The sequence below is a fragment of the Capsicum annuum genome, chromosome 9, assembly GCF_002878395.1.
Source record: "Capsicum annuum cultivar UCD-10X-F1 chromosome 9, UCD10Xv1.1, whole genome shotgun sequence".
Taxonomy (NCBI): domain Eukaryota; kingdom Viridiplantae; phylum Streptophyta; class Magnoliopsida; order Solanales; family Solanaceae; genus Capsicum; species Capsicum annuum.
Genome location: NC_061119.1, coordinates 214,111,182 through 214,124,007, shown reverse-complemented (window position 1 = coordinate 214,124,007; position 12,826 = coordinate 214,111,182). Strand labels below are relative to the sequence as shown.

The following is a 12,826-nucleotide window of genomic DNA, read 5'->3' as shown; positions in this document are numbered from 1 at the left end:
TAACTCTAATATATACTCCAAAATTGCAAGAAAAGAAGCCAATGAACGATTAGAGCTAGCAAGAAAAAGAAGGAGGCGCATCAATAGAACTTTTTTATTCTCCCATCACGAATTAGAAAAGCATATATTGTTGAAAAAGTCATTTCCAAATAACGACTTAAAACAAGTTCGTTGTCCCAATTATCCTAACTTGTATATTGAAAAACTTATACTATCACTATGAGTAAGATGATTTTGTAATGGAATGGCATGCGTGAGCCGAACTTTTAACTGATGGCATGAATGAGCCTTTTCTGATAGTTCAATAGCATATATGAACCTTTTTCCTTATTTTAATTAAGGGAAAAGGCTCAAATATGCCACTGAACTATCAGAAATGGCTCATTTATACCATCTGTTAAAAGTTGAGCTCATTTATGCCATCGCCGTTAAAAAAATGGCTCATCCATGCCATTACTTTTAACAACCAGTTTTTAAAAACAGCCTTACCATGTGGCAGCTTATTAGAGGGCCACATCATTTTTTATTTTTTTTATTTTTTTTAAAAAAATTAATTTTTTTTTAATCCATTAAAAAGAATTCACCCAATTTTTTGATCCATTAAAAATTAATATGATCTATGCTTTTGAAATTTAATTAATTTTTCATAATGAAAAAAATATTTAAAGATTTTTTTTTTTTAAATCTACTACTAAAATTTATAACCAAACGCTATTCTAATTAAGAATATAGTATGTCTTAGTATCTATTAAATATTTTGTCAGTCGAATGTAAGTAACTTTTTAGTTTTTTAGTTTTTTATTAAGCATAGAATGGTATCATCAGCATCAGGGGCGGCTCAAGCAAATTTATGGCCTAAGGCAAAAATCAAACGGAGGGCTTGCGTTTTATTTTTTTATATAAAATTTTTCTTTTTTTTATAAATAGTATTTAATATATTTCTTAAAATTTATAATTTATTATTACTAAACAAAAATAGGCCTCTCAAATTTTGGGGTCTTAGACGGCCGCCTTTTCTCCTAAAGGGTTGAGCCGCACCTAATCAGTATTCAACATTTGTACGTAACACTTTATGCATCATCATTTATCATTGCAAAAAAAGGAAGGCGACAACATACCGACATATATAGTATACGTAGAGTTGGCAAAATGAGAAGCTAGTTATTAATAATATAATAATAATATTTGATATTTATATATCCCTTTAGTTTCAACTGAAAAATGACAAAAACTTTAGTTAGCATGAATCTTTTTTTAAAAAAAGTGATAAAAAGTGTGGAGTGTATACTCTCTCCGTTTTCTTTTAGTTACTCGGCCGTCAATTAAAATAGCTATTTTATTATAGTATATTTATTAAATGATGTTTACTATTGTATTTGAAATTAGTTTGAATAAAACATAATTAATATTAAAGGTAAAATATGAAAACAATCTTAATATGTCAAAAATGACAAAAAAAACGAATCGAATGAGAATGTTTTAAGAATATTTTCATGAAAAATTAATCAAATTTTAAAAGTATAGATCAAACTAATTTTCAATAGATCAAAAAGTTGCGTGGATTCTTTTTAATGGATTAAAAATAAATTATCATTTTTTAAAAAAAAATTAAAAAAATAAAATAAAAAAATGACATGGCCCTCTAATAAGCTGCCATGTGGCAAGACTGTTTTTAAAAACCATCTGTTAAAAAGTAATGGCATGGATGGGCCGATTTTGTAACAGCGATGGTATGAATGAGCCCAACTTTTAACGGATGACATAAATGAGTCATTTCTGATAGTTCAGTGACATATTTGAGCTTTTTCCCTTTAATTAATGATATGAACCTCTAATAAAAGGCCACGTGTCAATGCTATTTTTTAAACCCACCGTTAAAAAGTAATGGCATGGATGAACTGATTTCGTAACGACGATGACATGAATGAGCCAAACTTTTAACTGATGGCATAAATGAACCATTTCTAATAATTGGATGTCATAAATGATCCTTTTCCCTTTTAAAATATAATAAAGGTAAGAATCTGCATAATCATTAACTTTTTTTATCAAACAATACAATTAATGAGTTGTTCCATTTAAATATATAAATGCCCTTACCCCACAAGCAACAATAATTGAAGTTCTCATCCCAATTTATCAGAAAGAAAACTCTTTGTTAGACACTCAGAGAGGTAAGCCATTTTTCTCTTGATTTTAATCTTGATACTTGCTAGCATATCTTTTGTGTTTTACACCTTTTCTTCATATATCATATTTGTGTTTTTTTATGTTCTTTTCTCATAGTATGTTGTTGCAGTGATCAGTTGCTTCTTCCCAACCTTCTTCTTGTATTCTCAAACTATCATTGAAAGGTTAGCTTCCCTTAATTACTCATCTTTCTGAGTTAATAACTGTTAGTTGAGTGACCACATAATAAGTTTAGAAAACAATTTGTAAAAGAGAGGATTCAATAATGAGCTTTCATGGAAAAACCATCTTCAGCCCTAGTCTCAATCTTCAAACATACCGTACATGCATAGAGATAGAGGAAGTCTAAAATACCATAAATCATTCCCAAAAAATGGTGTCACTGTGTAAGAACAATGTAAATATATCTCAGAGTTTGAAAATAGAACTGATGATCCAAAAGTACAAAAATCTGTCTGCGAATACAAAACTAGATATAAAACTAGATAGGATGAGGTAGGAGGTCGACTCTAGACGCATAGAGCGGCCACTACCTCAGATATGACTAGTCTCCGCCCGAACTCAGTTGTCATGCGGCGCACTCGTACTAAGATCTGCACCAAAAATGCATAGTAGGGATGAGTACGATCCACTTGTAGTCAGTCGGTATCATAGGCCGACCGAGCAAAGTAGAAAATAAAGTATATAAGATACACATTGTGGGCTCGTCACTTCAATCAAAAAAGATCCCAAACGGTATTCCACACCGTCTCCACTAACAGTTCTAATATAATACATATACCAAATACAACTACGAAAGAGAAGCGCAGAAGAGACAGACATCAAATCCAACACGAAAGTACAATCACAAAGAGTGCATAATGTATGAAATGCAATGAGAATGATAATGATGATGATGATGACGTTGTAAGTCTGAGGTTGTCGCATAACCTCCGTATACACCTATTGAGCACTACTCCGAACGAAAAAAGTTTGGAAAAAATTGAGTTTGAGCCTTGAATCTTGAATTCTATGTGTTCTTGCTTCTAAGAATATTTGGGAGGAGGGAAATGAGGGATTTTGAAAGGAAAATTTTGCCCCTAATTAATTAGTGAAAAACAGACCTTTACGTCGGTGAGGTATGATCTCCTGGCTCGAGCTCTGCCCCGTGCTGCCCAACGCGCAGCTGGGATGCTGTCTCACTAAAATGTTCATAACTTTTTGCTCAAGACTTGTATTGATGAACGGTCAGTGCCGATGGAAAGAAGACTCAAAAATCATTAATTTGGTAGGTAAGTGGGCCACCAAAATCATTATATACTAGGATTAATTATTGTTGGAAGTTGACCCAAGTAAGAAGGAAAATTCTCAACTCAACTTTGAGCTAGGAGATTTCTATGACCTCAATTCATCTACTAAGATGTTGCCATACTAAAGAATTGATCCTCACATTCATAAAATAAATATAAATTATTGGGTTCGGGTCTATACACGCATGAAGGATGGTTAAAATTCTAGCTTGAACGTGTGGAGTGTTACACAAAACAAGGGTATGGTTCCAATTTAGGTTTCAAACGGAGGACTAATAAATTACAAGATCAAAACTATTTTAGAAATTTTGAATAGCGAAGACTAATAAATCACCTAATCTTATTTAGATTATGCTTACCTTTTTTGCCAATCTGTGTATCACGTTACCTTTAATACCATTGACCTCTTGCATCTTGCAGCTTTCAGGTCATAATTGCAAAAACGTGAATATAGTAGATATGGCTCATGCAAGTGTGGCTTCTCTTTTGAGAACAATAGAATCTCTCTTGACATTCAATTCACCAATGCAATCTCTATTTTGTGATCACAGTGAAGATTTTTCTGCTCTTCATGAAAAGATTAGTTCCCTGGATGTAGTTGTCAAGAACTTTGAGAAAAACAATGTTTCTGGGGAAATGACAGATTTGGAAGTACAGATAAAAGAAGTTGCAAGTGCTGCTGAATACACAATTCAACTAAGAGTAACTGAAGTTGTACTGGGGGAAGGTAAAATCCAGAAAAAAAAGGCACAAGAAAGGCTTTCTGATAGCATGCAACAAGTTGCAGAGGACATTGATAGTATCTGGAAAGAGTCAACAAAGATTCAAGATGAGGGCAAACAAGCATCAAAGGAATCAACTGTTCAAGAGTTTCCAAGCTCATCAAAAGTTATGCAGAATGTTGAGAACAGTATGGTTGGACGTGATGATCAAAGAAAACGGTTGGTAGAAGATCTTACTAGAAGCTACTCTAGTGAACCCAAAGTTATCCCGATTGTCGGGATGGGAGGCATAGGTAAAACAACCTTAGCGAACGAAGTGTACAATGATGCGTGCACTCGTTCTCATTTTGAACGATGAGGCAGAGCTAACAAACATGCTACAAAGGAGTTTAAAGGGTAAGAGATATTTAATTGTATTGGATGACATATGGAAAAGTGAAGCATGGGATGCCGTGAGACTATGTTTTCCAAGTGAAAACAAGGGGAGTGGAATATTGATGACAACCCGTAACACTGAAGTAGCTCGCTATGCTGGTATAGAGAATCTTTCTTTGCAGATGGCCTTCATGTATCAAGATGATAGTTGGAACCTTTTTAAAAGTGCAGCATTTGCAAATGAAGCATTACCATCTGAGTACGAGAATATTGGGAAGCAAATCGCAGATGAATATCACGGGTTACCACTAACTATTGTCGTGGTTGCAGGACTTCTCAAATCTAAAAGGACAATAGAAGATTGGAAAAGTGTTGCTGAAGATGTCAAGTCATTCGTCACAAATAATCCCGATGAACGGTGTTCACGTGTGCTTGGGTTGAGTTATAATCACTTGACCAATGGTCTAAAAATGTGTCTTCTGTATTTTGGAACTTTTTTGGAAGACACTGAGATTCCAGTGAAGCATTTGATGAGGTTATGGATGGCTGAGGGGTTCCTGAATTTGGAAAGCGACTTGGAAGGAGAGGCTGAGAAGTGTTTGCAAGAGCTTGTCGATAGATGTCTAGTTCTCGTCTGCAAGAAAAGTCTAGATGGAACAAAAATTAGATCATGTAAGGTTCATGATTTAATACATGACCTGTGCTTGAGAGAAGTTCTAAGGGGAAACGTCTTTATCATGAACGAAATCGTGTTTGAAAAATCAGATGCAAATCAGGTTTCTTCAGAATGCCAATCTCTCATGCAAATGCATCCCTTTAAGCGCTTGATTGGTGATGAAATTGATTCTTCTCCCTATGGTCTTTATAGGGCTCTTCCTACCCCTGTAAGTCGTCAGTTGAGATATCATGACAACAATGATCTTTTTAAACGAACCCGTTCTATTTTCATTTTTGATGGTTATTTTTCACCTTTTATTCTCGACTCAGCGCTTATTCATTTCAAATTACTCAAAGTCTTGGACTTGAGTTACGTGAGGATTTATAGTTTCCCTCTACCGCTACTAAACCTCATCTGGTTGAGGTACCTATCATTGCTCTGCTGCTGGAAAATATTTGACATACCTCCAGAAATTTGCAGGTTATGGAATCTGCAGACATTCTATGTTAAAGGATCATTTTTAACTTTTCCTGGAGAAATTTGGGGACTAATGCAATTAAGGCATCTCAAACTGCCCACATTTTATTTACCAGATTGCCCAAGTGGATCTATTGACAAAGGGAGACACTTGGGTTTTTCAAACTTACAAACTATTTGTTACTTGTCTCCTAGTTGTTGCACGAAGGAGGTTATTATGGGGATTCAGAATGTTAAAAAATTAGAAATCAGTGGATTTAAGGTGATTATGAAAGTTTTCGGGACTCTGGGCTTCTCAACAATCTAGTCTATCTGCAGCAACTTGAAATATTGAGTCTTACATGTGTTGATTATAGCCTTTTGTTGGTGATCATTCCAAGTGCAAAATCTTTTCCAGCAACGCTCAAGAAGTTGAAGTTGAAAAGTACTTCTCTAAGTTGGTCGGACTTGGACATCATAGCTGAGTTGCCTAACCTTGAGGTGTTGAAGCTGATTTCTGGTGCTTGTCGTGGAGGAGAATGGCATCCAAATGTTAGGGGATTTACTCGATTGAAGCTTTTGTTAATTGAACATAGTTCTCTCAAGTACTGGAAAGCCACAGATGACAATTTTCCTGTCCTTGAGCGCCTCTTGATTAGAAGTTGCTATCATTTAAAAGAGTTACCCATTGAGTTTGCAGATATCCATTCACTACAACTGATTGAGTTAAGAGACTGTTTTCCCGAACTTGAGGAATATGCTGCACGAATTCAAAAAGAACAAGAAGACGTCGGAAACAACCCCATGGATGTTCGAACCTCCAATCCACGAAAGTAAATAATTATCAAGGTTACACTCTGTTTCTCATTCCCTTATTTTGATTGGTAGCTGATGTGCAAAATGATTTATTATAATGTCTGAACAGACTAAAATTATAGGTGCGAGGACATGTGCACAAACAATTGTGTTTTTTTGAGGCTTCCTCTTGAGGTTTAAAAAAATTAAGTAGTTTATGAAAAAAAAAATGTAACTTTCAAGATTCAGTGTTAGAAATATTTTATAAGTACATAAATAATTCAACGATATCACTACATAATCGTCTTTTAATATCTTTTTACAAATATATATAATGATGTAGTCATGAGCTAAATATTCTTGATATTTCTAGACTTTAATTGACATGATTTGATTGTAAATGGGAGATTTTACATTTCTAGTTTATGTTGCTTTGTTATAGCAAGAGACAAAGTAAGAATTGGGAGATTTTACATTTCTAATTTATGTTGCTTTGTTATAGTAAGAGACAAAGTAAAAAGAAGGTTTTATCTCGACTAAGTATTGTAGATTCTTCGAGCAGCTTTTGGAAAAAAGAAGACAAGGAGAGGACAAGCAACAAGATCATTCAATCGGTTTCTATTCGGAGTTTGATTCGATAAATTTATAAGTTGCAATGTCTTCTAACTTGTTAATTCTTATTGTGATGTACTTTTCCTCCTTCATGGAGCAGTTTATATTGTGGGAACTGGATGATGATTTATTTTTTACTTTAGTTTCTTGGTTTAATAATTATTGTGTATGTTTGACGGTATATTCTTGGGGATCCCAATGATATTCGGAAGAAGTAATTGACTTCTGTGATCTATTTATTCGAAAGGCATAAGTTCCCTCAACATATGATTGATGTTCCAAGGACACACATTTTGTTTTTGGTGGCACGAGTATATTTCTCTTTCCTGAGCAAATTTGGGGACTAATGCAATTAGGGCACCTCAAACTGGACAAATTTGATATGCCAAACCGCCCAAGCTATCTGTTGACAAAGAGAGACACATGGGGTTTTCAAATGTTCAAAGTATTTTCTTACTTGTCTCCACATTCCAAGTGCAAATCCTTTTCTATGTTGATCGTACTAAGATTTGTATAGCATTATTGTTTCAGAATAAACATCCCACCATTGTCTATAACATTTGGACGACTGAGTGCTTTGGCTCCTTTACTTGGCCTCAACTAGAATCTATGCCGTCAAACTTTGGGTGTGCATAAGTACACTTTTGCATGCATCTCCAATGTTTCTTCTTAATGCCTTCAAATACTTGCTTCACATTTGCTTGCTGCACCTTAATTCCCAGCCAATCCAACAACGCGTTCCTAATAGTTTCGAACCAGCTACACTCAACAAACAAGTGCTTGGCAGTTTTCATCACTGATGAGGTACATAAACAGCATGTCACATCATCTACCTGAATGTTTGATTAGTTTACTTTTAGTTGAGTAATCTCTCTTTAGCTGCTAACCATGCAATAAACCTATGCCTTGGTCGAGATATCGAGTTCCACATCAAGTTAGCAGAATCCAATCGTTCTCCTTTGAGTTCCCAGAGGAGCCTCGTTATGTCCTTGTGCGAACAAAGATGACATTTCACCCTTCAACGAATTCAGTTTCTTCCAGTACCAACTGCAGTCTTGAAGTCGTCTATGTTCCCAGAAAGTTGGGTCATTTTTTATAGGCATAATACATAAACATGCCTTTTAACTTGGCCTCAAATCACAACTATGACCTTCAACTTTGGTGCGAATAAGTAGGCACTTAAACTTCTATAAAGTTGAGCATGTAAGCACACACGTCCTATGTGGCATAATACACGTAGGACGTCATATACGACAAGAATTGGCCACATAGGACATATGTGTCTACTTGTTTAACTTTATACAGGTTTAAGTGTCTACTTGTGCACACCAAAAGTTGGAGATCATAGATGTGAGTTGAAGCTAAGTTAAAGGACATTCATGTCCTGTGTGTTTTTTATATAAATGCCACACACCCATTTCAACCTCAAAGAAGTTTTATCCGCTTCTTACATGACAAATCATGTGAGGTGCATGCATTCTACATGCCAAATCACGTGAGGTTTTTCAAGTAGGATGCGTATATTTATTTGTACACGCAAAGTTGGAGGGTGTAGATGCCAGTTGAGACTAAGTTAAATGGCTTGTTTATGCCTAACTCATTAGTTCTGTTTTCGAGGCTCCCACTGGAGTTTTAAAAACTTAAGCCATTTATGAAAAAAAATTATTACGTGAATATTTATTATCAAGATTCAGTGTTAGAAAACTTCTATAAGCATAGGGTAGTTCTGTGCACTAAAACTTTCGCTATATATAGTGTTTGAAAAAGAATTGAACTACAAGGGACTATTGTACACAAATATTTTGAGTTGTCTCTGTGGCGGTGTAGCCACGTGTCAAGTTTATGTACTCATATAAATATAAAATTTAGTTCAGCTATGACCCTACCGGTATTGATTATGGGCAATTTTCAAGCAAACGTTGTAACGACGATAACATAGCCAAATTTCTAGCGGAGCAAAGTTTGACCATTTTGCAAAGTATAAGGGCCTTTCTCGAACTTTCTGCAAATTTTGCATTACTATTTTATTATTAATTACTTATATAGTTCTCTTCCGCTAAAAATAAGACTTATTTTGACTTGGCATGGAGTTTAACTAAATAAAAAAGATTCTTAAATTTTGTGATCTTAAGCTAAAGTTATGTCAAATGTACTAAAATATAATTACTCTTGTGATCTTAAACATAAAATATGGAAAGTTGGAGTAGTGTTGCCAAAAGAGATAGTGATCATTTTCCTTCAAACAAACTAAAAATGAAAGCAGGTCAATGTTTTTGAAACGGAACAAGTATTTGTTAAGTTGTTATATGTCCCACACAATAAGAAATTACGTACAAAATAGTCATAGAATTACTCACTGCATGGGTCAACTAGATTGCTTTTTTAAGGAAAAATGCTCCACTACGTGGCTCCTAAGCTGGAGATTTATTGTTTGTTTATTGATTAGTCCACAAAGTACCAGTTGCAGGCAGATAATATATAAAAAAATTTTGATTGGTACAGCAAATTGGCCAAGTTCATTCTTTATTATATCAATGAGGTATATATCTAAATAATTTCATATATGAGATATGAGAAAAGTCTAAGTATATGGAGATATTGTCTATAATCATCTTTTAATAACTTTCTCATCTCAAAAATATAATTGAAGTTATCATCCCAATTTATCAGAAGCCAACACTTAGTTATCTATAAAATTTAATACCATTTTAGTCACACAGAGATCAGGTATGGCATATTTCTATTGATTTATTTTAATCTTGATTACTTGCTCTACTATATCTTTTTTTTTTTTTTCATATTTATGTTTTTCATATTGATTACTTGCAGTGATCAGTTGCTTCTTCTCAAATTTCTACCATTAAAAGGTTAGTTTCCCTTAATTACTTATATTGCCAATCAAATAACTATTAGTTGACCGACCACATAAGTTTAGAAAAATCAATCTTCAACCCTACTCTCAATCCATCATTTAGAAAATACGAATAACTTGAAATAATAACTAGTATAAATAGTTTCAAGTATGGAATTTGAGCCTTGAATCTTGAACCCTATGTGTTCTTGTTTCTAAGAATTTTTGGGAGGAAGAAAATGAGGGATTTTGAAAATTTTTGCTAGTTTAGGATGACTTTAGAGTTATAAAACGGGCTGGAAAAGTTACATGGGGTAAGGACAAGTTTGCCCCTGATTTAATAAGAGAAAAATGTACTTTTACGTCAAGAGGTATGCTCTGCGCCACGCAGCCCAAAGCGGAGGCAAACTAGTGATCTCCTTGCTTGAGCTCCTCCTTGCGCTGCCCAACATGTAGTTGGGATACTGCCTCACTAAAATGTCCATAAGTACTTTTTGGTCGGAAAGAAGACTCAGAAACCTTTAATTTTATAGGTTTGACGATTGCGACATGGCGATTACAGTCCTAGTGACAATGATCACGAAATCTCTTTGCCTGAAGGGTCTATAAATACACCCTAATGTCGCAAATTAGGGCATTTCCTCTTCATTCTTGAGACGTAAAAACCCTAAATGGGTATGAAGACTCAAAATTGAGTCTTTCGGTGGCTTGGGAGCTTTCTAAACATCTTTTATCGTAATTGTCGTCCGAACTAAGGTAAGATTTCATCACTTTATTGATGAATTTCTTGGGTTTTGACTCAAAACCACAAATTCACTTAGAGCTTGATTTTAGCCCAAAGTTTTCTTGGTTTACACCCATTTTTGAGGGTTTTAATTCCATGAGCTTGATATTCCTTGAATATGTATTTTCCGTATGTGACCCACTTGGGGTTTTTGGTGACCTTTTTGGACCCGAAGCACAATGGTGCAATATGGGTATCATTATTCTCATGTTGATGAGAAGATTATTATTTTGATATTGTGATGACATTATGGGATTGGTAAATGAAGATGAGCTTTTGGTGAATGATGTAAGGATTTGCAGTTAGGCTTTGAGGAAGGCTTCTGCCTACTCTTTATTGTAAGATGATGTTGATGTATATTGCGTGTGAATGTGAATTTTATGTTTGATTATGGGAAGAATGACTTAGAATTGAATATTGAAGTTTGGGGATTAGATGAAGGTTTGACCCATAAGTTGAAGTGCTAAGTATCCTTTTTCAATCCTGTTGTCTTCTCCATAGATTGAACTAATTTGTAGCATGGATATGATGTGATGCTAGGTTTCGGATGTGGTTTAAGTGTTGAAATTTTGTTAGTATGTTAAACCTTAGTTGGGATATTCTAGTGATCTTGAAACCGTAATTTGGGTAGAATTAACTTAAATGCCCGTATTCTAGGCGAAGTTCCTATCTTAGGATTAATGATCATTGGAAGTTGACCCAAGTAAGAACGTCGACTAAAACTCAATCGGTAGGAAAATTCTCAACTAAACTTTGAGCTAGGAGATTTCTATGACTTGAATTCATCTACAAAGATGTTCCCATACTAAAGAATGGGTATCATGTTATCTATAATATCATTGACCTCTTGCATCTTACAGCTTTCAGGTCATAATCGCAAAGGCAAACGTGAATACAGTAGATATGGCTCATGCAAGTGTGACTTCCCTTATGAGAACAATAGAATCGCTCTTGATATCCAATTCACCAATGCAATCTCTAACCTGTGATCACAGAGAAGACTTTTCTGCTCTTCATGAAAAGATTAGTTCCCTCGAAGTAGTTGTCAAGAACTTTGAGAAAAACAATCTTTCTGGGGAAATGACAGATTTGGAAGTAGAGATAAAAGAAGTTGCAAATATTGTTGAACAAACAATTCAACTAAGAGTAACTGAAGTTGTATTGGCAAATGATGAAAAGACAAATGAGAGGCTTTCTGATACCCTGCAAGTAGTAGCAGAGGACATGGATCGTATATGGAAAGAGTCGACAAAGATTCAAGATAAAGGCGAACAAGTATCAGAGGGATCATTGGTTCAAGGTTTTTCAAATTCAACAAACAATATTCTGAATGCTAAAAACAATATGGCTGGACGTGATGATCAAAAGGAACACTTGTTAGAAGATCTAACTACAAGCTACTCTAGTGAACCCAAAGTCATCCCGATTGTCGGGATGGGGGGCATAGGTAAAACAACCTTAGCAAAAGAAGTTTACAATCATGAATCAATCCTACGCCGTTTTGATGTTCGTGCGTGGGCTACTGTATCTCAACATCACAACAAAAAGGAAATTTTGCTGAGCCTTCTGCAATCGACGATCAAAATGGATGACACGGATAAGACGAAAGGTGAATCAGAGCTAGCAGACATGCTGCAGAAAAGTTTAAAGAGAAAGAGGTACTTAATTATCTTGGATGATATCTGGAGTTGTAGATTGTGGGATGGCGTGAGACGATGCTTTCCAACTGAATACAATGCAGGGAGTCGAATACTGCTGACTACCCGTAACAACAAAGTCGCCTGTTATGCTGGTACAGAGAATCTTTCTATGCAGATGGACTTCATGGATCAAGATGAGAGTTGGGAACCTTTTTAAAAGTGCCGCATTCTCAAGTGACGCATTACCATATGAGTTTGAGACTGTAGGGAAGCAAATCGCAGATGAATGTCACGGGTTACCACTAACTATTGTCGTGGTTGCTGGACTTCTCAAATCCAAAAGGGCAATAGAAGATTGGAGAAGTGTTGCGAAAGATGTCAAGTCACTTGTCACAAATGATCCTGATGAACGATGTTCACGTGTGCTTGGGTTGAGTTACAATCACTTGACTAG

The 12,826-nt window shown here is 35.1% G+C and overlaps 1 protein-coding gene, 1 long non-coding RNA gene and 1 pseudogene across 3 annotated transcripts in view; 2 read left to right on the top strand and 1 right to left on the bottom strand.

Annotated features, from left to right (window-relative positions):
- The first annotated feature begins 2,092 nt into the window (after positions 1-2,092).
- LOC107877460 lies at positions 2,093-7,234 on the top strand (annotated as a pseudogene).
- The window catches only part of LOC124887243, a 27,868-nt gene continuing 17,622 nt past the window's right edge, over positions 2,581-12,826 (bottom strand). Inside the window, exon 3 of the long non-coding RNA XR_007044608.1 lies at positions 2,581-2,783. This is a non-coding gene — a long non-coding RNA (uncharacterized LOC124887243). The remainder of the gene's footprint in view (positions 2,784-12,826) is intronic.
- On the top strand, positions 7,763-12,820 carry LOC107841011 (putative late blight resistance protein homolog R1A-3). 2 transcript variants are annotated; one of them, XM_047396553.1, is made up of 2 exons: positions 7,763-9,964; positions 11,593-12,820. In XM_047396553.1, exon 2 carries the CDS (start codon positions 11,636-11,638, stop codon positions 12,587-12,589), a length of 954 nt encoding a protein of 317 aa, XP_047252509.1. In that variant the 5' UTR covers positions 7,763-9,964; positions 11,593-11,635; the 3' UTR covers positions 12,590-12,820. The 2 variants fall into 2 exon arrangements, with proteins under 2 accessions (XP_047252509.1, XP_047252508.1); XM_047396552.1 differs by lacking the exon at positions 7,763-9,964 and adding an exon at positions 9,972-10,704.

What these genes read in the sequence shown, in the direction of transcription:
- LOC107841011 (XM_047396553.1), top strand. Translation starts at nt 11,636, where the DNA reads ATGGCTCATGCAAGTGTGACTTCCCTTATGAGAACAATAGAATCGCTC.